At 46.9% G+C, this 26,488-nt stretch overlaps 1 protein-coding gene across 5 annotated transcripts in view; it reads right to left on the reverse strand.

Moving 5' to 3' along the window:
- Positions 1-3,624: 3,624 nt before the first annotated feature.
- The window catches only part of SORBS1 (sorbin and SH3 domain containing 1), a 239,950-nt gene continuing 217,086 nt past the window's right edge, over positions 3,625-26,488 (reverse strand). For 4 of the 5 annotated variants that reach the window (XM_024750684.1, XM_024750683.1, XM_024750685.1 and 1 more), the window contains 3 exons: positions 12,881-12,939; positions 9,840-9,952; positions 3,625-6,919 (listed from right to left, as the gene is read on the reverse strand). In XM_024750684.1, coding sequence (XP_024606452.1) covers positions 6,852-6,919; positions 9,840-9,952; positions 12,881-12,939 — 240 coding nt within the window. In that variant the 3' untranslated portion in view covers positions 3,625-6,851. Of the gene's footprint in view, positions 6,920-9,839; positions 9,953-12,880; positions 12,940-24,756; positions 25,531-26,488 lie in introns of all 5 variants that reach the window. The other variant, XM_024750680.1, reaches the window with a different exon arrangement.

Consider the following 26,488-nt stretch of genomic DNA (forward strand, 5'->3'; position numbering starts at 1 on the left):
GAATCTCCTGAGAGGGATTAGGGACTCCTAGGTGTCCATGGACCATACTTTGAGATCCACTGACCTTAATAATATAAGCTCTCATCAATCTACATGATATATGCTATTTTGAAGATTATTCTCAGATCTACCTCTTTTGCAGTTTCATGTGAGTTTGTCAGAAGTCACTTTAAAAATGAGTAAGCCAGAAGGGGCCAGAGAGACTCAATCTACCCAGTATTTTGCCTCTGATGATGCCAGAGTGAGGGGGCTGGAAGAACAGAGTAGTTGTTCTCTAGGACAGACCTCATAAACTAAAGTGTCACGTGGTCATTCATAGTATCTCATCAGGGCTTTTATATCTGTGGGTTCATCTTAAATTTTCTTTAAATATTCTTTTTTTGAAAAAATTGTTTTTTATTGAAGTAGAGTTGATTTACAATGTTGTGCCAATCTGCTGTGGACCAAAGTGATCAGTTATACACATAGAGACATGCTTTTTTTTTTTTTTAATATTCTTTTCCATTATGGTTTATCCCAGGATATTGAATATAAGTTACCTGTGATATACACACTAGGACCTTGTTGTTTATCCATCCTATATAAATATTTTCGATCTGAACCACCTTCTTGCCTAATACATTCCACAAACTACTTGTTATCAAGTAGTAACTTCTTTCGTTTGTCCTAATAGGCCTCCACTAAGTATCCCTGAGATGGGTTTGACATGCTAAGACGACTTGTCCAATACACCCACATACAACTCACCCAAACACTTCATGACTTTTGAGACACCACTCTTTGTTCCTTTTCAGAATCATACTTTTAATGTGTGATACAGTTGTGCTATGTCCCCTTGGTCACATCAGCCTCCTCCTCTGGATGGACGTCCTCCTACGCTGTGTCCTTCTCAAGACCTTGGCTAGCAGACCTTCTGCACAGAGAGCCAACATTCAGCTACACTGAAGTTTGTCCTGGGACAGGAAAATGGTGTCCCATTTTCCAGTTTGTCACAATAATGCCTAAAGTCCAGTTTGGAACATTGAGTTATCTCTCCAGCTGCCTTCTTATAGCAGTCCACCCCCTTGCCTGGCCTTCTCCTGTCCCCTATTCCATGATGTTCTGGTGGGCCTGCCAATCACACTCCAGTCCCTTTAACCCAAGTGATGAGTCAAGGAACACTAAATATTCCTGTCGGGCCTGCCAGCGTCTGGAATTGTTTTCAGGGAAGTCACAGGAAGGCCCTTTTGCCTGGTCTCGAGTTACAGAACTGGAAGAGTGAGGCTGGAGCTGCCTGCAGCTGTAGTTCCTATTACTGCATTCAGGAGGTGAAAATGTAGTCAAACAAGACCAACAGAGCCAAGAATAAGACAAATACAGAGAAAGTTTGAGTCTCTGGATTCACTCCTGCCTGAGGCTAGTTCCAGCTCCTTTCTTCCCAGGGATGTGACTCAATACCAGCAAGTATGTTAGTTTTCCACTACTTATCAATGAAAGGAGCCGTCAGACAATTGACTCTTCGGGCCAAATTATATCGTGGGGAGTCTGCTTGCTGAAGGAGCATGTGTGGAGAGAAAGTAACAGAGGGCTGAGATGTGGTGAAGATCTAGAAAGGGGACTGAGAAGCTGCTGGCCAGAAAAGGTGGGCAGACCAAGGAAGAGCCTTTCATGGAAGCAGACAGTTGGGTGGTGGGGAAACACAACACATTTGGTGGGAGTGTAAACTGGTGCAATTTTTTGGGAAGACAATATTTCTTTAACGTTTGAAATGTTCCTGCTCTTTGAGCCAATAATTCTACTCAATGCTGCATTGTTTGTTGTGGTAAAAAGCTGGCAATAACATCAAACTGTTGCATCACCAATAGGGGGGTGGTTAAGTAAATTATGGAAACATGTCCAAGTTCTATTGTTAACAGGGAAAAAAAGCATGTAAACCTGTCTAAAGCATTTGTTTAGAGATGTGTTTTGTATGCGCAAAGCGAAAAGCTTGGAGGGTCATACGTTGGATAGTTAGGTGATCTCTGTGGGGAGGTGACTTTAATTACAGAGAACTTTCACTTTCTATGTTTGTAAAAGCCCAGAATATTTAAAGAGATTAATTTCTGTTATTTTTGCTGCTGTAAGAAAGTGACATGATGGTTCACTGCTTTCACAATTAGTGTCAGTTTTCTGAGTTCTAGGATCTCTGGTCTGGAGAGGTTCATTGCTTAATTTAATTCATTCATTTATCTACTCATTTGTTTGCTCAAACCATGTGTTTGCTCAAACTAGTTGGCTGAGTGCCAACTAGTTGGGCACTCTTCTAAGTGTTGGGCATGTAACAGCAAGACAGAATCCTTACCCTCGTGGACTTTATACAATTGATTGTGAAAACAAATATCAGATGGTGATGAGTGTTTGGAGAAGCACAGAGGAAAAGAGCATGGGATAGACTGCTGGGGTTGGAGACCGTAGGATCCTATTACATATAAAGTGGTTAGAGAAAGCCTCCCTGAGAGGGCAACAGGAAGACCTAAAGGAAGGAAGGACGCCATGCAGCTCTGGGGGCAGGGTCTTTCAGGCCTAGGGGACAGCACAGTAAGACCCTAACGCTGAAGCGTGCTTGATGAGTGTGAGGCCGGAAGGACTGTGTGGCGGCAAGGAACAATGAGAAAGGCAGAGGTGAGAGAGGAGGCAGGGCAGTGTCCTTTGGACTCGAGGCCATTGCACCACTCCGAGGGAGAGGAGTAGCCGCTCAAGGGATCACTCTGGTTGCTCTGTTCAGACTAAGGTAGAGGGGGCAAGGGTGGAAGCAGGGAGACCAGTTGGAAAGTGACTGCAATGACCCAGGTGAGAAAATGGCTTGGACTGTGGGGATAGAAGTGGTTGGGTTCTAAAGGTATTTTGAAGGTAGAGCTGATGGATTTGTTGGACGGGATGGAAGGAAGAAGTAGTGCTTGTGACTCAGGGCCCAGTATCAAGGCTGTCAGACCCCTGGAAGATGACCCTTCTCCCAGGACTGTTGAAGGCTTAAGCAAAGGAGATTCCACCGAGTCACCCCAAAGGGGTAGCAGTGCGAATGGGTGCTTTGAGTTGAAGGGCGAAGGACAGCATCAGAAGAGGCAGGGTGGGAGTTTTGGGGTTTTCTACTATGGGACAGACCCATGCTGCTGTAGCACGCCCCACCCCAAATGGAGATGCCAGGGGAGGCTGGATGCCTAGTGCCCCAGCCTTGACACACTTGGTTTGGGAGTGAACACAAGGACAGAGTGCATTTTCACCCACTGTGGACTCGTAGCCAGATTTAACTTGTTTAGAAAAACTAAGTGCTGTCTCATTTTCTGTACCCATGTCTTGTGGAGTAAATCGAGACCCATTATACATATTTTATAATGGTCACTTGCTTTTAAAGACATGTGCATTATTCTTGTAATCAGAACAAATACAAACATTTTAGAAAGAATGGTGAAATGGTCAACATTAATCAATTCGGAGTGTCACGGAGTTAGCCTATTGAGAATAGAGTAAGCGGTGCCCTCAAGAAGTGAGGGGGGAAGCCAGATGTAAGTAAGAATGGAAAAGGAGTGTGTGCACCACTGAAGAGGTGAATATAAGTCTCATTTGAGAAACTTGAAAGGGTAGGAAACAATGAATGGTAAGAACATATGCCACACAATTCTGAATGAAGTTTATTAAATACCATGTACAGCCAATGTAGTAATTCAACGTCTATTTGTCAGATCGATCCACTGCATAAAGGAAAATAGATGAACAAAAAAATCTGTGTCTGCATAGTACATGCGCTTGGTGTATGATTTAAATGGCAATACTTTAATTGGTTATATATAATGTCAGTTATTTTTCTTTCAGAATATACTTTTTGTAGTAACCTATTCTAGCAATAGGCCTTAATACTACTCCAGATAAACAGGACTGCAAAAAAAAAAAAAATCAAAAAATAAGAAAAACCACTATAATTGAGATAACAGTTACCTTCTCTCCCAGAAAGAATGATTATTTAAAATTATAACACTTTACAAGGGCTATTTTTGGGCTAAAAATCGGCAGGTAAGTTATTTTGGAATTCCTTCATTTAAATATGCAAAAAAACTTCATGACTTCCTTATTTTACTCCCCCTTCGGTTCAAATTTTTAAAATTATTTTTCTATACAAAGTAGGTACATGGACTATACAAAGTTAAATATACATATTTACAGTCTCACTTCTTAAGCATGTGATTTTTTTTCTCTTACTGATCCCAGAAAGACTGCAGAAGTTCAGTAGTGTGGGGCTTGCCTTTACCCAGAAGCATGGCTAATCTATTCAAAATGTGTTGCAGGGCATGCCGCCAGTTAGTTGCACTTGCGATTAATAAACCTGTATAAATATCTCAGCATAAAAATAGGTATTTTGTATTACTAAATGTCTGAAGACAAAGGGGCAATTGGAACCCTTTGTTCCTTGTTGTGTCATATGTAGGAAGCTGAAGTTTGATGCAGATTTTAACAGATGAGTTTATTAAAGATGGGCAAAATCCCAGGCATACCTGGGATTCTGGAGATATACAAAGTCGTGAGGCTGGCATCATATGCAAATGTGACTTTACAAATTGGTTTATTTTCTAGCTGTATTTAAAGAGGTGTTCAAACTTACCTACTTAATCAATAAGCACCCCTCAGAAAACAGATAAGATCGTGTTATGAATGGTTTGCATCTAAGAAAGACCAGGAAACACATTAGCCAATATACATTCCAAAATGGGTGATGCTGCTGTGTGAAATGCATGTGGATATGCACTTGAGCTATACTCGGAGCGGGGAGGAGAGACAGGAACAGAGTGCCCTTGGATGGCGAGGTGGACCTTCCAAAGCACGGAGTCTTTCTTAGGGAATATCAGTAAGTCCCTTTCCACCCAGGAAGCTCATCCACCCTCACCTATAGCCCCAGCCCCACCTCCACCATTAGTTCCACAGCCTTTCCCCCTTGGGATTAAGGCTCTGCTCTGTTCTAGTTAAAAACCAGTGTTTCTGTGAAGAAATAACACCTTCCTCTTATCAGTCATTTATACTTTACTGTGAAGGAGTCAGTGGCAGTTGCTTTCCTGAGAGCATGCTTTGAAGGACAGGGAGGGAGGGTACTGTGGCTCTCTGATGGGGGTGGGCAGCTGCTGGGGGTCCTAAGATGCATAGTGGAGGGAGAAGCTGAGGCACTGAAGACAAACTCTGTGTGCTTATAAAGACTCTGGGACATGGGTCCTAGGCCAATTCTGAGCTATATGCAAAGAGTCAGGGTTCCTGTACACACCCTATCAACCTGGAACTGCTACTCCTATTTGTGACCTTGGATGTGTATTTGTGGGCAGGATGAGAGTTTGAAGACCCTGGAAACAGTTCCAAGTATTTCCAGCCATAAACCACCTTCAGACAAAGGTTCTTCCAGCATCCTAGTTGTTCAAGGTGAGCTAATGGAGACAGAAATATGACAATGCTTTCTAGGGTCCCTTCAGGGAAAATTCATCTCTTCCTCTCTCACACCCTTCTTAGCACTTATCACAGTCTCTCTTGATTCAGTATTTTTGTGTGTCTGTCTCTCCAACCACCTCTGAGTTCCCAGCAGGCAGGGGATGAGTCATTTCTATCTTTATCTCTCCAAGGTGTCTAACAGAGTGGCCGGTAAGCATCCTTGAATTGGATAAAGTTGTGATGGAACACCCCAGGCATCCCAGGAGCCTCAGTCCCCAACAAAAGACTGGCCTCCTGGGAGTGGCAGAATCACGGCTTCGCTCTTAGGGCCACTGTATCTGCACCTTCTATTCTAAAGAGAAGCCTCACAGGGTGAGTCAGGATTCATAACCTACATAATTCCTATTCCTACATTTGGGGTAGTCCTTGGACTCCTATGGCCAATGAAAATGGAGCCACAGTGAACCTCTTCTAAGGCTTGGAGCGTGGCTTGCTCATCAGTGGCCCCTGGCATCCAGTGTACAGTCACTGAACACCATCCTTGGTTCTCTGTGAGAATAGGCCTATCAACCCCAAACTGTCCTGGCCCAAAACAACCCAGAAAAGAAAGAGCAGCAATGGCATTCTGCACTGCCCTGAAGGTGACCGTTCATAACAGCCAGTGATACGGGGAAGGGGCCGCTGCAAGGGCCCTCAGGCTACAGTCACCTGGAAATACAAATTTAACTATCTGCCTGGCCACCCTGCTCCAGGGGCAAACCTTGTGTGCTTTTGTGGCTGAACACCGGGGGCGTCAGTGGCAAAGCTGCATGCAGGCTGAATGCACTGGGCGCCTACTTTGACCTCCATTTCCCCACCTACCTCCAGTGAGGGACTGGGCCTTGGGTAGTTTGGGGTCTCCACTACTGTTTAGGGAGCGCCTTGGCAGCCCTGACGGGTCTCTCACAGCACTAGGGGACTGGCAGGCTCCGGGGCGACTGGGGGAGTCTGTGTGGAGCCTTGGAGGGTGGCTGGGGGTCTGCCTGTTGCTCCGAGGGCTCCTGCAGGCTAAATGACCTTTTGAGCCAAAGCCGGTCAAGCCTGAAGCAGCAAGAAGCATTTCTGGCCTAACTGCTCCTGGACCATGCTGCAGGTCAGATTACTCAAGGTGGGGCGGGGGTGGGGTGGCAGGGAGGGCAGGGCTGGAGTGGCTCCCAGAAGCAGCTAAGTAAATACCAACTTGCCTCATTCCTTTTTCTGCGGGGTTCAGCCCTGATACACGCAGTAAGCTTAGACAGTAAGTAAATGCAACACTTCTCTGTCCTCTCTTTTTCTTCTTTCTTTATCCACTGCATTAGTTTTCCTACTGACTCAATGTTTAAATAAAGAGACAAATTCATGAATTATGCTTCATCCTCCAATAAAAATCATCTCTGTGGTTTTCAGTCTTCTTATAGATACAAAGGCTTTACATAGTTGCCTGGGAAAGTACCAAACTGCCTTGTCCTTCTTGAAGTACCTATAAAAAAAAAAATACACACAAAAAATACACACAATGAGAAGACTCACCCATTTGAGTTCAGAGAGAGTCCTTGGTAACAATCCTGCAGCTTGTAGAAGGGCATTTGGTTTCCAAATCACTTTCCCCTATCTTATCTCATTTAGGCTGCAGAATAATGCTGGGTGATAAGCAAGGCGGGCATTTCTAACACTCCCATTTTTTTCACAGGAAACCCAAGCTCAGAGAGACAGACTTTGAATCCAGGTCTCTGACTCCCAGCCTATTGCTCTTTCCAGTACTTCTCCTTTATGGAAGAATGAACAGTTACCAACACAGCAAGGTACTGGGGATTTAGAATTTCTAAACTGTGGGATTTCTAAAGTCCACTGGCTATGACTGCACAGCAAAAGGAAATCTCCCTCCTGAGTCTAGGGCCCAGATTGACTCCCTGTCTTCACTGCCAACCTTGTCAGGGTTCCCTCTGAGCCAGGAAAATTGAGCTACCAGGGAACAAGCCCTTCCTGGGCTGCTCCACATCCAGCATTGCTGGATCCCTAATCTAGCAATAGTTCCTTCCCTTGGGATCTCTCTCTAAAGCTGGGAGATAGGGGTGGAGTGGCAGATAGATGTTGTGTCATTATTACCCTCTCATTAGCCAACATCACAATGTGATCATTGCATCCTTTCCCCGATCGATCGGCTTGGATAGGGCTTCAGAATCCTGCTGAACACACTTCAAGCAGCCACTATCAGTGGGTTGGAGTTGTTGCCCAAAGTAAAACTTCTAGGCTAGAAGAATGTGTCAAAGCTAAGGCCATCTAAAACAGCTAGCTGAAACCCCAGGGGGATGGTCAAGGAGGCTGCAGAGAACTGAGATGGTAAAACCCGGAGATGTGATGTGCTCCTATGGGTGGTGAGCACCTTTCCTGACGGATGAGAAAAATGAGCTCTCCTGGGTTATTTTCTTCATAGCCTGAACACAAGGCCACTTTTCTAAGTGTTTGAGGAGTTAAGGAATCTAAAATATTTCCTTTATCTAGCTGCCGGGTGGATGCCCCTCACCCCATCCCAAGTTCTCATAAAAATGTAAACACTCCTGGAAGAGTTTAACAAATCCCTACTAGCCTGCACTCTAATAGGACAGCCACGTGTGGCTCCTGAGCCCTTGAAACATGTCTGAACCGAGCGATGCTGTGACTGTAAAATACATATTGGATTTCAAAAACTTATGTACAAAAAGAAGAATGTAAAATATGTCCCTAGCAATTTTTCATACTGATATGTTCAAATGATAATATCTTAAATGCACTGGGCTTAATATATTAAAATTAATTTCACTGGTTTCTTTGTACTTTTTTCAATGTGGCTTTCAGAAAATTTTAAATTTCATACATAGCTTGCATTATGGTTTTTTTTTTTTTGCAGTACGCGGGCCTCTCCCGTTGCAGAGCACAGGCTCCGGACGCGCAGGCTCAGCGGACATGGCTCATAGGCCCAGCCGCTCCGCGGCATGTGGGATCTTCCCGGACCGGGGCACGAACCCGTGTCCCCTGCATCGGCAGGCGGACTCTCAACCACCGTGCCACCAGGGAAGCCCCATTATGGTTTTTTTTTGGCTGTGCTGTGAGGCTTGCAGGATCTTAGTTCCTGACCAGGGATTGAACCCGGGCCCTCAGCAGTGAAAGCACAGAGTCCTAACCACTGGACTGCCAGGGAATTCCTTGCATTATGTTTCTATTGGACTTGCACTGCACTAGAATGTTGCTGACTTTCAGACCTGGTTTCCTTCTGAATAGAACCTCAACGTGGTGAGGACCACAAAACTTCTGTGGGCCCTGGGAGGAGGATGGGGTCGTTTTCTAGGAGGCTGGTGAGGCCAAGGCAAATCTTTCTGGCTTCCCATTTGTGCTGAAGCCTTGTTCTCACGGCCCCAGTCCTGACATTATTTCGATTTAGCAAAGCTTTTCTAGGGAGATAGGAAAGAGTTGGTCTTTGGAAAGAAGATAAAGGTAAAGCCAGTTGTTTAAGGGGTAAACTGACACAAAGAGTGTCAGTGGTTCCCAGGATCATATTTGTGCCTGAGCCAGAAAGAACAGAGGCTCAGGGAGAGACGAGCCTAAGTTCATATACTGGCCCTACCATTTGCTACCTGGGTGGTGACCTTGGGGCTAGTTACTTAACCTCTTTGGGCCTCAGTTGTTTAATCTGTGGAAAGAGGATAATTCTTGTCTTACAGGCTGTTTGTTGAGAGAACGTCAGTAAGAAAGTATATCAGCATCTGTTTTGTTACAGAATCTCAAATTCTGATCTTTCTCTCCCCCATCCTATGAAAGTGACTCCTTTAATTAAGCAGGTTGCTTTGAGGAAAGTTATTAGAAGCCTGGAGTAAAGGAGGTCTTTGGAATGTCTACACATATGCTTGAGCTTCATGGCAGAAAGCTAGGCTCAAGTGTTCTTGTGGTGTTCCACAGGCGTTTTAAAAATTAAAATTTCCGAATGTAGGACGGACAGATGTGCAATAGAAATACAGAGGGAATTCCCTGGCGGTCCAGTGGTTAGGACTCAGCGCTTTCACTGCTGGGTCCTTGGTTCCATCCCTGGTCAGGGAACTAAGATCCTGCAAGCTACATGGCACAGACAAAAAAAAAAAAAAAAAAAAAAAAAAAAAAAAAAAAAATACAAACAGAACTCAATGGATGAAGCTGGCAACTGCCCTTCCATGCAGTAGATGTTGGCATATTTGGTTGTCAGGTTCAATGTTATTATCATCCACACTGCCCTGAGAGCAAACATAAACTGGGTGGCTCATCGTTCCTAATGGTGGTATAGGAACTGAGAAGGCCCTTCTCTGTGTAGAGAATAGTGCTCTCTTCGTGACTCATCACGCCTAGTTCTTCCTTCAATACACAACTGGTAAGAAAAGTACGATGTCACTTACCAACAAACCATCCATCGTCACACTTTTCCATGACATCAACAATATCTCCATCTCGGAGTTCCAATTCGTCATCATTCTGTGGTATATAGCTATACAATGCTTGGTAGCTAAATCTGTGAGAGAAACAAACAGTGACTCAAACACTGATGGAATTAAATAATGAGTTTTAAAAACCATTTCAGCTGAATCAACATTTGGGTAGTGTTTCCTACTCATCAGTGGGGATAAAAGTATTTTATTGGCTATTTCTCTAATAATTTGGGGAGATCCATGTGATAAGCAGATTAAGATTCACAGGGATGGGGAACTTCTGAGAAGCAAGTCCTGATCAGTCCTTTTATTCAGTTTCATTTGGTTACCACAGCCAAGCTTTTTTGTCTAGACGCTCCCCCTTTAAAGTTAATCTAGTCCTTTTCTTAACATAGGGTAATACATGTAGATTCAAGGTAATCAGAAGTTACTTAGGTCCAGAGACAGACATTATATTCTGGTCACATACACTGGAGAACATGAGGCAACTGTCATGTGTATATATAATTTTTTAAAGTACATCTCAATTGCCTCACTGTTTAGCAAAAGTACCTTGAGTTTCTTTACGTGCCAACACACATTTCATTAATTGCTTTTAAACGTGGATGCCACTTTTCTGAAACCCTTGAAAGCATTTCTATCCCAGTGATGTTTGGGGTTAAGATTTTTATTTGCTAGTTAGTTGGCCTAAGGCAATTTGGTCTGTTCTGACAACAGGCTCTGGACAACAGGCTCTGGAAAAAGCTGGACTACTTGTGAAATCTGATACCTGTTTTGGCAACAAATAAACGCTTGTTTTCATTTATTCTTTCGATAGATATTTAAGAAGCACCTACTATGCACCAGGTCACAGTTCTGTTTACTTGCTACTTTGAAACACAACACTAGCAGGTAAAACTTTGCAAACCAACCCATCATCTACCATTTTCAGTGGATGTCAGTGAATTCCAGCATGTGGGCAAGAGAGACTAGAAACAAGTGCGTGCAGTCAGTTCCTAGAAACAAGAGGTTCTGCTCTCTGCTAAAACCAAAGGAGCAATTTAATTTTACATATTTATTCAAATGTAGTGAAACTCTGGTAGATGGATCTGCCTGCCAGAAGGAAGATCTCTAATGAGGAATTAAGAGTTGCAGATGGATTTCCAGTTGGTAAATGAATACATTTTGCTGTTTCTGTATTTGCCTGCTGTCTCTTACCCAACCTGGACTCGTTACGATGCCTTAGGCCCTTTACTGCCGCCGTGGCTGCTTTGCCAGTCTCAGCTCTGGGAGATTACTCCTGTTATCTGCCTCACTGTCTCACCCCAGACAGCGGAGACCGTCTGGAAACAGTCCTGCAGCCTTGCTGCTTGGGTGCCCGACTGGCTCTAATTTTGGAGGGGCTTCATGCTGTTCGGACACCGTTCCATAGAGTCCTTCCCCCGCCTCTGAGCAGAGCTTTAATTTTCCTCCCCTCTTGCCCCTACTGCCATGTGTAAGGAAGGGTCCCTGCTCCTGGCCAGGCTAAACTCCCTTCCCTGGGCTATTTCCTCGACTTAACGTCTTCTCTCTCACATGTTTCGATGCTGTTAACTCCTTCTCAAGTATAGGTGTGCTTAAGCCTCTGCATCCTAAGAACAACTCCCCTGTCTCTGCTACTCCCTGAACCTACAGCCTCCCTGTCGCCCGCTCCGCCCACTCACCATCAGCCCTCTGTAACACAGGGTCTGCCTGCAGCCGCGCTGTCATTGCAGAGGTCACCAACGATTGCTCCAGGTGCCACCTGGAGGACATTTCTCATTTCCTACCCTCCTCGCCTCTCTGAAGCAGGGGCACCACTGGCCACACACTGCTTGCTCTGTGGCACACAAGTGAGTGCTCCTAGACCCTCGCCTGTGTCTCCCGCTGTCTCCTTTGCTGGCTGCTACTCTGTTGCCTTAAAAGTTGGTTCCCCAAGGATCTATCCTCAGTTCTCTTCTCCCTTTCTCCCTATCTCCTCGGGGAATCTTATATTCTTGTCTAATCTTATATTCTTCCATGCACCGGAGGCCCACTCTTTCCTAGCTCAGGCCCTCACCACTTTTTTGCTGTGTTCATATCTCCAAACCACTGTCTTTGTCCTTCGTCTCTGAAATCCACTCTCCACTCTGTTGACTGGTGTATCTCCCTAAAACGAAATCCAATTAATGCGTTCCTCTTTTTTTTCTGGCCACGCTGCGTGGCTTGCAGGATTTTAGTTTCCCGACCAGGGATTGAAGCCGGGGGGCCACAGCAGTGAAAGCGCTGAGTCCTAACCACTGGACCCACCAGGGAACTCCCAGTATGGTCCTGATTTTAAAAACCTTCAGTGGCTCCTGAGTGAATGCAGACTAAAATCCAAATTTATTTCAGTTGCATTCTGGATTCTACAGTCTGGTCCTAACCTGCTCCTTGAGCTTTGTCTCCATTCCCTCCATGAACGGCACACCGTGGCCACAGGCGTTTTTCGATGTTCTCCAAACACACTACCTACTCCGGGCCTTTGCACATTTGGTTTTCTCAGCTGAGAAGGCCTTTTACCTCCCTGCTCTAGCTCTCAAATCCGATTTGTCTTTCAATGCTTATTCCAGAACTCCCTTCCTCTGTGAATGGAGTTGACTCCTTTGTGCTTAGAACATAGATATCCAATACTTTTTTTTTTAAATGAATGGATCAACCCTATTCATTCCTCTCCAGTCAGAATTAACACTCCTTCCTCTACACTATCACAGCACTAGGAATGAGACCAGTCAGCGCAGCTCCCAGTTGCCCTATATGGCAGTAAATTCTTTACCTCTCTCCCCCAAGAGTCCGTGACCTCCTTTATTTACCTGCCACCTATTTTCACGTGGGCTGATGGGAAACAGCCTTAACTAGAAACCCTCAGAGAAGCTTGGAGTGACTGGTTCGTCTCCCCCAAATGGCTGCCCCTCCCACAGTCAGTCAGGGACCCACTTCCTAAGCCCAACGGTCTACTGAGAACTCGAGAACTGAGGTTCGCCAAGTGTACTTACAAATCCTGGGAGGTTTGACTCCTGTCTGGGGTGACTCTTCGCTGCTGGGCTTGAGGTTGCTGAGAAATGATTAGAGATGATTTATTGTCAGAAGGGGATACCTTGTGATGAAAGTCAAGGGGATGAGAAACAGTGCTGCAGTAATGAACAGATTTTTCGGCAATGTTTATGATCTCATTGCAAACTGCTTCCTGTGGTGGCCCCGAGATATCCAGAAACCCCCATAAAACAGTCAACATGGGGACAAAAAAAAGGAAAGAGAGGAAGAGATGTAACATTCCAGACGAAGCACATAAGTCCAGGGAAACAACAGAGTTGAAGATCCAGGTTAAAAAAATAGATATTCCAGTAGTGGAGTGCAGGAGGAATCCAGGTGTAAGCATGGAAAAAACAGGTAAGATACAGAAGAATTTGGGATTTAGTATGAATATTTAAAAAAAAAAAAAGGCAGCAGCATAAAAGCCTGTAATTAGTGAGTAACTGTTACAAATGGAATAATTTCAGGATAGAAATGCAAGTATGTATCCCCAATCATGCACTAATATATTAATTTAATCCCACATGTAGGCAGAGTGGAAATATGGTCTCTAAATTCCTCTGCTTTTTTTTTTTTGAGGGGAGAGGGTGGCCTAACATCTCTCTCTACTACAATAGCCATATAATTCTTGTAAATAATGGCTCTGTGAGTTAACCAGGCATTACTCCAGTCTAGACTCTACAAATCAGTAAGAATTCTCTTTAGAAAAGCTACAGTCTTATTCAGCAGGCATCTTACCACATAGCTCTTTTCAGATTCTGTGAGATCAGGTCCTGCTCTCAATGAATGATGAGAAGGCTGTGATCACCAAGCAAATTATAAGGGAGACATTTTAGCAGATGTCACATTGGAAAGGATTCAAAATAAAAGTGTGAGCAAATACACATACCACACCATCACATTCAATGACACCGGATACTCGTGGCCTATGGCCACCGAGTTTCCAAGACAACACGGTGGGTGCAGAGGAGAAAATGCAATGTACAGAGTTAGAAGCAAGGTTCCAGGCAATGAAATGAGCAGCTGGGAACATGGCTGCAGTGAGGTGAGAATGAACAACACAGGGACCCCAGATTGGCAGGGAAGAGACACAGAAGGGCTACCTTAAGGAACAGTTATGTCCCTCTGTAACCACACACGTTGGTCCCCTTGCTCTCAGCTGGCAAGCATCTATGGAAGGGCTGCTGTACCAAAAGCCAGTTCCACTTATTCTGACTGGGAACCTCCTCTGGCAGAGCAGGCTCATGAAAGTATCAGGTATGCCATTTTCCCGTGCGTAACTCCTCGGTAATATGTGACGTATCAAGTGCGACTGTTCCCCAGGAAAAACGTGCACATGATACTCTCCAGCTAAGTATGCGATCGATGAGTTCTGATATCTCATGGGGCGGAGCTTGCTTCCAGAAACAGGATGGTGTGTCCTGACACAGTGGTAAAAATGAAACTATCACTCTTCACTCACCAGCTTAGGTCCCACATGCGGACATGGAAATAAGGTGCAGTCATGGCCAAGCAGATCTGTCTTTTAAGTAAGGATCCTATAGCACAGGCCAGGCCTTCACTGGAAGAATGTCTGGAATTATCTATCCCAGAGAGGATTCAAATCCAAGCTCTAAGAAGTCTCCCTAAATGAATATTTGAAGAGCCATCCTTGGAGAAACCCTCCAGGTAACGTGCAATAATAGTGATGAGTCACAGCAACTCCAGGGCCTTCCAGAAGAGCACTCAGATCTTTAGTGTGTGACCCACTTGTTTCACAGGAAGGCCCAGAGAGGGTGAGGGCCTCCCCTGAGGTCAGCCAGCAAGTTAGTGGTAGACCTGCCTCCTGGATTCACCTACTGTCCCGTTGGAACTTCTCTTTCATCCTCGGACCATTTCCCTCATTATTAAGTGTGCTCACTGACATTATTTTCAATGAGTCCCACAGAAACCCTGGAGACAGGCAGGACAGGGTTTATCATCCCATTTTCTTTTAAAGCCCAGGAAGCGGATGCTCAGAGGGGCTTAGTGCATTCCCCAATGTCACACAGCTAGCAAGAGGTAACACTGCCTCACCACACCATCCCTTCCTGTTCATCTCCGCTGTAAATCCTCATCCATTAGCACGGCCTGCACGACCAGCTTTCATCCCAGCCATCACTTCTATATACTCTCATCCTTTTGGAAAACCTTTTCAAGTTCTCCAAACTGCAATCTCTTAAACCAGCGCCCTTGGACTCGGGTAGAAGAGACCAAACTGCAAGGGTTCTGCTCTTTAGAAGACATCTCAGGACCCGCAGGCCTTTGCCAGGTGACTGGGAGCTGACCTTGTGTGGCCCCACTCACTGCCCATCCAGCCTCTGGATCAAGGCTTCTGCATAACAAATTAGAGAGAAAATGATGACACTCCCAAGCATCTACTATATGGGCTTCTGTGTGGCAGCACTGAGTGGGTGATACCTACAGGCAGATTTTGACTTGATAGAAGGTGAAACTTTCTAAACATGAGAGCTGTCCAACGGAAGGGACTGCCTCGAGAGGAAGTGAGTGGTCAGTCCCAGCAGCTGTTCAAGCTGAGGCTGTGTTGACTTTTGCTAGATGGGATATTGTAGAACACTGCTGCTCAAACTCTAATGTATGTCAGAGTCACCTGGGATCCTGTTAAAAATGCAGATTCTCATCTGACACATCTGGGATGCATCCTAAGCCTGTTCATTTCTATTTGCTGGTGCCCATGCTGCTGGTCCACAGACCAACTCTGGGGAGCAAGGCTGAAGAGCACCTCAGTTACCCAACACTGAGATTCTTTAGCTACAGTGTGCCAAGACTGGTGGGTCTGGCTCACCTCGTGAAAATAAAAGTTCTTATAAAGAGAGAAAATATTTCCAAACTCCAGCTGGTGGCCTAACAACCTCAGGTCAAGTGCAGTACAAGGAGAGGATGCAGACAATTTATTGACATGACCTCCAGTTTACCAAAGCCCCATAGCATCTTTCGAATCAACTTTAATCCTAAAGGAGTGACTGGAATCAATCATCTAGCAAATATTTCACACTTAAATTTAAAAGAGGTTTGGTGAATCAGCTACATTAAGAACCACGATATTTTACTATCCCTTTTTTTTTGGCTGAGCCGTGTGGCATGCAGGATCCTAGTTCCCCGACCAGGGATCAAACCCATGCCCCCTGCATTGGGAGCTCCGCGTCTTAACCACTGGACTACCAGGGAGGTCCCACTGTCCCTTTCTTTTGTAAAGCATCTTTTTTTTTTTTAAAGTCGCTTTCAAAGCACATATAGGGGGGCTTCCCTGGTGGCACAGGGGTTGAGAATCTGCCTGCTAATGCAGGGGACACGGGTTCGAGCCCTGGTCCGGAAGGATCCCACAGGCCGCGGAGCAACTAGGCCCGTGAGCCACAACTAGTGAGCCTGCGCGTCTGGAGCCTGTGCTCCGCAACAAGAGAGGCCACGATAGTGAGAGGCCCGCGCACCGCGATGAAGAGTGGCCCCCGCTTGCCACAACTAGAGAAAGCCCTCGCACAGAAACGAAGATCCAACACAGCAAAAATAAATTAATTAATTAATAAACTCCTACCTCCAACATCTTAAAAAAAAAAGCACATACAGGTCCATTACCTCACATGACTTTTATACTCACCCTTTGACTTGGGGAGGGCAGAAAAGGAAATTTTAAGGCTCGTGGAATTCTGAAGATTTTCACAAGGTGGCAAAGCCACTGAGTACTGACCCTCTCAGGTTCTAGTCGCCATACACCACCTCCCTCCTGGCTCATGACGGGATAGCTGGGGTAAGGATGATAGCAACACCCAGCTTCTGCCTCTCCTGAAAACAGGCACTGTAACTTTCCTTGAATACTTTTTCTTTGTGTAAAAGGTCCAGTGTGCAGTAATGGATATCATCCAATCATTAACTCAAGGATCCGCAGTTCTGAAAAGGGATCCTGACCCAGCTAATACCCTCCTTGGACTCAGGTCATATGCAAACCCGAGGATGATCGTCACCGCAACCTTCACATCTAGACAAACTTAACATCTAGTACAAACTCAACTCATCCCTGAGAGTCACCTGGTTGCTTACTTAACGTCTGTGGAATAAATGAAGACAGCAAGAAAAATATTTATCCTGTTAGGTAAGATTCAGTTTCTCCCTATTTGAAATGCATTCCTTAGATGTAAGCCAAACATCTCATACAGCGGAAATGTAAACCAGTTTTTCTGGGGGGGGAGTGGGGTGGGTGGAGTAGAGGTGGGTACAGCATGTGGACCTTTGGTGGAGATGGAAACCATTGATATCCATTACAGGGACTCGCCCTTCACTTTGAAGGCTGTTTACTTTCAGACATTTTTTCCCTTTGGGCGTATGTTTTGTCTTTCCCTGGTCCCACTTTCTAACCATATACAGCTTTATGTATCTCTTCCTCTGAACTTATGCTATCCCAATATGGTAGCCAGTAGCCACATGTATCTACTCAACACTTGAGATGGGGCCAGTATGAACTGTGCCATAAGTGTAAAATTATTTACACTTTTTACGAAATTATTTTTTACAAAATTATTTCCCAAACTTAGTATAAAATAGCTCAACAATTATCCTGATTATATATTAAAATGATACTATTTTAGATATGTTTGGTTAAATCAAATATAACTAAAATTAATTTCACTTACTCCATTTTACTACCAGAAAAATTTAAATTACATACGTGACTCACGTTATATTTCTGCTGGCCAGTGATGCTGCCAAACCCTCCCGGGTCTTAGTGTACACCCTTCTGTAAGCCTAAAAGTAGACGAAGTTCTAACCAGGACCTCAGCCAGGGCTGGGGATAAAGGGACTATTATCTCATGCTAAGTACATTTCAGACTCTTGGAAATACATTCCAGTTTTTCACATGTTTAGAAAAACAGCCACCAGCACCCCCCGCCCCGCCCCACTGCACTGCCCTCCCGGATCAACAGTAAGCAGGTGATAGTTGCTGATCCAGAAACAGCTTTTCTTCCATATTTGCACACAGAAACACAAGTCGACCCTCTTGGCCTGGAGCTTTTGTTTCATTCTTCCGAGTGAGCAGCCCTTCATGTGTCCTTGCTCTGTGGCCCTGCTGCCTTTCTACCTTCAGTTCACAGCGGTCCCTCAGAAATCTGACCCTGCATCCCTGGGGCTGTTAATCCCTCTGGGTCCACAAAAAACACCTGGTGCTCCTATGAGTTACTAAGCATTCTCTTCCAGCTCTAGGCATGTGCCAAAGCCTTGAAGCCCAAAATAAAATGTCCCCAGGCTAGAGGCCATCGGGAAGTCCTGGCGACGTGGACAGGGCAGAGGACTCCACCTCCACGTGGCCCCGAGCCCCTCTAGAAGCGGCACGAGTCTCTGCTCTCCCAACCTGCGTGCACCTCTCAGAGATGGCGTGCCTCTGCTCATCACATACCCCAAATCTCTTCTCCTCAGACCTCACCTCTCTGGAGACCCACACTGGCCTCCCAGGGGACACTGGACTGGGAGGGAGGAAACTGGGTTCCAGGACAGGGTCTCCCAGTAATTTATTGATTTTTGAGCAAAATGCTTAACCTCTTTGGATTTCAAGTTCTTTGGAAAACAAGAGGCTTTGGAATGATTTACATAAACATCTTTTTTGGCTCTAAAGTTCTAATGTAGTAATTAGACTGTGCTCATCCTATGAATTGAGAACCAGGGCTGGGCAAGGCTGACCTGGCTTAAGGGGGCCAGCACACCACTCACTGCCCACTGGAGATGGGGTGGAGGACAGATTTGACTGTCACCTCCGGGTGGCTGGAGAGCTCACCTCTGGCAGCGTGGGAGGCGAGGAGCTGCCCGGATGGTAGAGGGAGAGGTGCAGCTCCTGGAAGACCGCAGGCAAACTCTGCCAGAGGAGTTAGAAGACCTGAAAGACTTAGGCTCCTGGCTTTCAGCTCTAGGAAACCTCCGCAGGTCCTGCAGAACAATCTGACTCCACTGAGTTTTCCTCTTGCATTTATTAAGAAAAAGATCCCAGCTTACGTATAAAACTAATTACCGCCAGTTAGTTCAACTGCTTACCACCTAGACTGAAGCTCCTTGCAGATGAGTCCACAGACAACACATCGGCGTTGTTGTAACGTGAATCTGATGACAGCACTAAACTTAACACGCTCAGCCTTCTCATAGTCTGTGGCGGGGTATGTTTCTTTCCCAAGACAATCAGACGAGTGATGGCAAATATGTATCCAAGTATGAAGGAACCAAAAGCTTTCCAAGAGGATGCCTTTGTACTCGAGGTGAGAGAGAATAACGAGAAGCACTGATTTACAGAGTGCAAATTCTAAATGTTCTAAATTCTGGATTTGTATAACCGAAGTAAAAGAATTCTTCCACCTTCTACTTTCTTCTGTCCCCCAACCCCATCTTCCTCTCCTAGGTGGAATGGAGTAAGGAGGATAAAATAAACTACTTTTGTTTCTTTTCCCTGTCAGCAAGTATTTACCGAGTCCCAGCTACTTGCTCTGTGCTAGGTTCATTCATCTCCAGGAAACCTCATTTAATCCTCATAATAACTCAATAAGGCAATCAATATTTACCTCATCTTACAAAACTAAGACCCAACATGTCAGAGTTGGGAATTGAAGCACCAGGATTTGAACCCCATTCTCTCTGACTCCAAGTTCCCTGCCCTCCCAACACACCCTGATCTGCCGGGCTGTGCTCTGCCAGAGGGGAAGACATCAGAATAGCTGAGGGAGGTGCCCATCAAGAGACCACCTTAAGTCGCCCCGTACTCTGCAGCTGGCATGAGCGTTTCTACTGCAATCCTCCATTTCTCCTAACACCTTTGTAGGGGTGGACACTGCAACTGCAGGTCTTAGTTCCCTGCACCTTAGGTGTTGAGCGCATACCTGCAGATCATTTTTCTAAGAACTGCAGCCAATGTCTCTCCATCCTGTACACGGTTGAACACCCTCTGTATATATTTAGAGGTTTCCCTTCTGAGTGAGTCAAAGGAAAATGTTTCCCCTTATTAGGTGGGTATTTTAACATTTTAAATTTTCTTTTTGTTCTTGTAAGTTGCATCACATGCTTTCCCTTCTACTTCTGATTTCCATGCTCAAAGAGGGCCTATGCCTTTGTTCTTACCTTTCTGGGAACTAACCTAGTTTCCATGCGGTAAGGGATGTTCCCTCTGAGTTCACTGAAGCACACCTTCCTGTCGTCTTTCCCTCTCCCCTCTCCTTTCTCTCCTTTCTGTAGTTTGTTCTTATGCTTCTCAGATGCTTTGAAGACACAGAGCTTTCCTGAATACTTTTATTTAAACGTGATGCCCTCAGATTTTACCGTTTGATTGGCTTTCTCCTCTTTAGGTCCCAAACTGACATCACATAGGTTTTGTCACTTTTCTCAGGCCTCAGTGCTGTCATTGTAAAAGTAGAATAGACTGGGGGTTCGTAACCTGGGTGGGGGGGTCTGTGGACTCCTAGGGAGCTCTCAGAATGATTCAGGTGTGAATCTCCTAAAACTTTATGCAAAATTGTATGTGTGCCACCCTCTTTCCCAAACAACTGGCCTAGAGTCCTCAGCTAACCTCATATTCTCAAAGGTTCTGTGATCCAGAAGAAGTTATGAGTCACTGGAGTAGATGATATTTAAATATTCTTTTAAATTCAGAAATTCTGTGAGGATCTCTCACTCAGTTGTGGGAGCTCTTAACAACAAAGTCTGGATGCCAGTCTGCAAACGAAAGCTCAGAAAATATTTGATGATGCTAATGGTGGAGATCTCCCAGATGATATTCCCCTTCACTTTCTTGACCAATTGTCCTAAACCTTCTTGGCCAAAATTTACATGCAACAAGATCCAAGAACTTGGTTGATAATTCTGAACTCTTGGGCATTTTGGATGTGTTTGTGTGTATGTCTTTGTCCAATTGGTTAAGTTGTCCCTCGAAAAACAAAAGGGAAAGCTTTTGTTTTTCTATTGTGCAAGCCCACAGGTCTATCATAAACCCCCTCCTTAACATTTTGTATTTGTTCTTCTCTCTCCTTGTAACTGAAATTCACAGGATTTTTAGCTGATCATAGAATATCAAAGCTAACAGGAAGTTATCTTTGTCTGAATCTTTTGTTTATGGATTAGGAAGCTGCCAGAGAAAGGAAGTGATTCACCCAAAGACACACAGCAGGCTCACGGCAAAGCGGGAGCTAGAGCCCAGGAATCCTGACCTGCAGTGCAGCACCCTTCCCAACGATCCCGGCTTCCCCTAAACACTCCGTACCTCTCATTCACCCCTTTCTGCTGTTCAGAGAACACCCACGAGCAACCAACCCAATGTCTCATCAGCTTGGGAGTCTACAAAGGAGTGAAAAGTCAAACCCTTTCACAGCTGCAGAGATGGGGGCAGTGGGCTGGGCTGGACAGGCGACTCAGGAGAAGGAAAGCAGCAAAGCAGGGACTAACACAATTAGGGAATGCTGATGAGCAATTAGCAAGGGTCACAGAACTTGAGGAAGATGACCAGACACATTGGGAGAAGGTGCTGACCAGTATCCACATGAGGCACCAATCAGCCCTCCAAGCTCGGCTCCCAGCCCCTTCTATCCACCTGCGGAAGCGTCAGTGAAACCAGGAACTCACGACTCCCCTCCCTCCTTTCACGTTCCTACTCCTGGGGCTTGGCCGGGCTATTTGCTTGCCTTGAAAGCCGCCCTCCTGCTGTTCACCTATCATAAAACTCCCAGTTCTTTAAGCCCCAGATCAAAAGCTGCTTCTCCCTTAAAGTCTTTCCATCTTCCTCTTCCTGCCGCTTATTATTTCTTCCCATCTTGAACTCTCAGACCAAACTGTTTGTGACCCTACTTCCCTGTCTGCGTTACAATTGTGAACATGTCTTATTCCCCCAGTGGAGCTCATACACTCCTTTAGTTGGGGTCAGTCATACTGTATTCTTTCTTTCACTCAAAAAATATTCATTGAGTGCCTTCCGTATCTCAGGGGTTCTGGTCCCTTATGTTCTAATGGTGACAAACAAAGGGACGAATACAATAGAGCTGATAAGTGCCCCTTAGGTCAGGTGCAGGGAGCTGTGAAAGCACAAAGTCCAGCATTTAATCTAGTCTTACAGGGGGAGGGAAAAGTTGTCAGGAAAGGCTTCCTGGAAGGAGCAACATCTAAGTGGAAAAGTGAAGGACAGGTGGGAATTTCCCAGACATACAAAGCAAGGGAGGCTTTGGAAGGTGAGGCTGGCTTGCTGTCTAAGGGGCCAGATCACATGGGGCCTTCCTAAGCCCATGAAGGAGGAGAGACTTTCCTGAGAGCAAAGGGGAGCCCCTGACGATGTTCACTCCTCTGTGCCTCTTGCAGCACTTAGCACAGTGCCTAGAACATCCTAGATGCTTGAATGGAAGAGGCAATGGTCATAACATTTCCCAGTGTCTTTTCATGCTCTCAGGTTAAATTCCCTCAACTTATGGGTCAGATACTCAACCTAGCTTCCCAACAGTGATAACAAAATTGAACTACTGGTTTAGCACCGCACAGCAAGGACAAGAGTGGCTGGCAGTTCTCCTGATAACGCAAACTGGTCTGGAATGCATTTATTCAAGTAAGTGACACAGCCTGAGATCACTTCTTGTGACTGGATCACCAGAGAATACCTGTCATTCAAGCCCTTCCCATCTTTAGCTCTGTCATCCAAAGAGGCCCTCAAGAGGCAGAAAGCTTCTTTTGCAGGACCTCATTTCCCGGGTTGCCATCCTGCTCCCAGTGCCAGGAGGGGAAGGCAAAGGGGCTTGGGAGGGAGTGTGTGGGCAGGAGCCCTTTTCGCACAACCCCCAGCTCTCAACAGGGAGCAAGACGGGTGCCGTGGAGAAGGGGCTCGTGCTGGGAAAGCAGGAGGAAGGGAGGGGACAGGAAGCGGTGCACTTGGGGTCTGGAAGCCCACCAAGAAAGGCAAATCAGTTTTCAACAAGCCTGGCTCTCTGTGTTGCCAGCCCCCTCCTCTCCTCGTTAGGAAGCGGGAAGCGCGTACCACTAATCTCACCCAAGCGAGCGCCATGCGCACTTCCTGTGCACACTGGGTCCTGGCGTCAGGCCGCAATGACTCACTGCTGACCATAACAAGGCCTCCAGGCCCCAGGCGCTGACTTAGAACATTTACAGAATTGTTCCTGTGTTGAGACATTCACTTCTTTTCAACCAGCCACTTCACCCGCTCTCCCCCAGCGAACTATTCATTCCTTGACTAGACACATCCTTCTTTCCTCAAAGAACACCCCTTCCAGGAGCACCTGCTCCCGGGCCAAGTAAAACCCTCCCCAGGTATTCTCTTTCCTCAGGCCCACACAATCCACTTTAGGGAGCCTTCCCACATGCCAGGCACCACACCCACCTCATTTAATCCTTACACTGCCCTTCGAGGGAGGGACAGAGTTCCACTCCTACTTTGCATAGGAGAAAACCAGTGGGGAGGCTAAGCCTGATTATTTGTCATTATCCCACACCGTCCTTCCCTGCAGCAATGATGCCCCACTCCCCGCCACAGGCTGGGGCTACAGGTCTGGCCTCACCTGTGCTTTAGGCCGCTGGGCTCCTGCGGCCTCCAAGCACACCTCTACCGCTGTGTCCGTCAGACTCACTGAAACATGAGGCTCCTCAAGGGCAGAGATGAGATAACCCCTGTATCCTGCCCAGAGGCTGGTGTCTACAGGCCTTGAATCAATTACTTGTTGAGTAAATGACGCTTTAAAGCGAAACTGGGATTGCAGGTCTGAGGATCAAGCATCGTCTATCGTGGACATTGTGCACAGTAGATAATAAATGGTTTGGAGACGTCTTCAAGAATTCTATCTGGTTCGAAAAACATTCTAGAATGTTCTCAGTTCCAGAAGCACCCAAAGCGGATAGCTTCCATTTGTAAAGTGCTGACATATTCCGTTCCCAGCCCCTGTGCTTAGCACTTTACATGCATCACTTCGTGGAATCCTCTCAACCAGACTGAGGTAGGTGTCAATCTCCATTTTATGGATGAGGAAACTGAAGCTCAGAGAGGGGAAGTAACTCACTCCCAAGTCACTGGACAGTAGAGGTGAGCAGGCACTCAAACCTGGCTGCTTTAGAGAAGCTACCAGAAAAATCGTTGACTTCTGGGGTAGTAAACAACGTAGCCAAAATTAGAACCATGATCTAACTGCTAAGTTCATCTCCCCCTGCCCCCAAATTTTCAGCCCTCAAAACATCCTAGGGCCACCCTGGTCTAAACCCCCAATTCCTGATAGCTGACCCGGAGAGAAAATGGGACAGTCACCTAAAAACCTGGCCTGCCATTCAAGGAGCCCAGCACTGGGCCACTCCCCCCAGAACCAAAACGCATTTGCTCTTCAGTGAACAAGTCAGCTCCCACACAAACACGAGACAGGACGAAGACCTGACACGGCTAAGCGCTGGCAGGCAGAGCACCGTGGGTTACGGAAACGAAGCGTGTCGCACACAAAACCAAATCACACGGAGCCACACCAAAGCCTGGTGTTCTCAGCCGTGTTGGGGCAGACCGAGGATCATCCCCCAGCACGACGGGGCCGGGAGGAAGGCCTTCCTTCTCGTGGGCTTTTGCACCAGCCCAGGAGGTACCCAACGTGGGGGTCGCTTCTGAATCACCTTGAGAGGCCAGAATACAGACTGTCCTTTGCCTCCACTGTCCCAGCCCTGACACCTTAATGGACGACCCCTCCGTTCCCACCTGGGTCATATTTTTGTTCCCAAGAAAGCAAACAGCTCTCACAGGCGTCCACGCGGCCAGGGGTGAGCCCACCCTGCTGGCCAAGACACCCGGGCACACACGGGCATGCTGCAGGCCTACCTCGCTTGCGGCAGTCCGAGCGGCCTTCCTCTCGGCCGGCTCGCCACCTCTCTGCAGCTCTGAGGGCTCAGCCTCCCTTCCCGGGAAAGGGCTACCCCGGGGCTTGCGGGGCCGGCTCTCTTCTGGGGTGTGGAGCTCTGTGGGTCTCTGTTCGGTGCTCAGACACCTGACCACGTCTGACGGTCTCAGGCAGCTCTTCTTAGAGATGGCGGGTCCACCCGGGCATCTCTCACCTGCCTCCCTGTCTGCTTTCCTCTCACGTGCTCCACTTCCTTCTCGCCACGGCTGCCGCTCACCCTGGCTGCTAAAGGCGTCGCTAAGCTCCGAGATGACCCTGTCCGAACGCCCAAGCCTCAGCTGGGAGAAGCTATCCTTGAGGACCCCTGGAGGTGGCACGTGGGTACCACCATCTCCGCTGGCGTGGAGGGAGGTCTGGGAACCGGGCGCCAGGGAGCAGGCTTTGTGCGGGGGAGGCAGGGCCAGCGGGGAGACTGCTGAGCGTGGGGTGGCCCAGGCCGACCAGCCCGAACGGGGGAGGCTGAGGGTAAGGGAGGAGCTGGGCCTCGCCCACAAGGCCAGGGGTTCAGGGCTATAGACAGAAGCCTCTGGCAGAGGAGGCAAGGGTGGGGTCAGGGCCAGAGGCCGCCTGCTCGGGACTCCTACGGTCAGCGAGATCCACTCAGAGGTGACAGCGTGCATCTCAGGGGACAGGGCTGGGTGGGCGTGGGGCAGAGATGAGGGGGCTGGCGTGATGAGCTTGCTGTGACCGGGAAACTTCAAAAGAAAAGGAGAGAGAGGAAAACAAAAGAAGCAAAAGGCACAAGTGTCAGCACAGAGAAGAAAAGGGGAAAATAATCACAAGGGCTATATGGAGAGGAGTGAAATGGAGAGGAAGAGCAGGACACTCTGGTGTCCAAAAAGGAAATCATCTGGTTAGGTTGGGAGAGAAACTGGGATGTGGGTGCATGCGTGTGGATGCGCAGGTGTGTGCAGGCGGGGGGAGGATGGAGAAGCACGCGGTATGGAGATGGGAGAAAGTGTCCCATCAGGGCAAGAGCAGACGGTGCCGGCTGGTCTGCGGAATCAGACTTGTAAAGGGACACACTGGAGGCTCCCCACTTCACCCCACCCAACTGCCTCTGCCAATGCAGCCTTGACCCAGAGCCATGAGGAGAAAAAGGTGGCCTGGTTGAACCACTGTGCTGTACACCCGACACTAACATAACATTGTATGTCAACTAGACTTCAATAAAAAAAAAGTTTAACAAGGCATGCCACTGCTCTGACCCTTCTTGGGCTTTTATTCTCTCTAGGGGGGCTCAGCAGAGAGCCTTCCAGAGAGGAGTATGAGTATCGTAGTCATCTTGTTTTATAGTTGTACTTGGCTACAGTCAAGCGAAAAATCTAGTTGAGTTCCCCATGCTATGATGAAGCAGAATGCCCTGCGCCTGGCTCACACACTCTCCTCGAGAGATCATAGGATCTGGATCTCGCTGTGCAGGAAGCCCTGGGTCAGCCCGTCTCATGCTTCCTGCCAAGAACCATCTCCTGGGGTCAGCAGTGGCAGGTGGGAGAGGAAGAAATGATTAGAAGATGAGAGAAAAGAGGCACCATCCAAGTGTCCCCGGGTCCTGCTCTCATTTCTCTGGCCACACTCCCTGTAACTTACCACTTATGGTCAGTCTATTTCACAAGCAGTCACCCCACTGTGCCTCTCCTGAACCCAAGGTCT

This window comes from Neophocaena asiaeorientalis, unplaced genomic scaffold (assembly GCF_003031525.2).
Source record: "Neophocaena asiaeorientalis asiaeorientalis breed wild unplaced genomic scaffold, Neophocaena_asiaeorientalis_V1.1 scaffold807, whole genome shotgun sequence".
Classification (NCBI taxonomy): domain Eukaryota; kingdom Metazoa; phylum Chordata; class Mammalia; order Artiodactyla; family Phocoenidae; genus Neophocaena; species Neophocaena asiaeorientalis.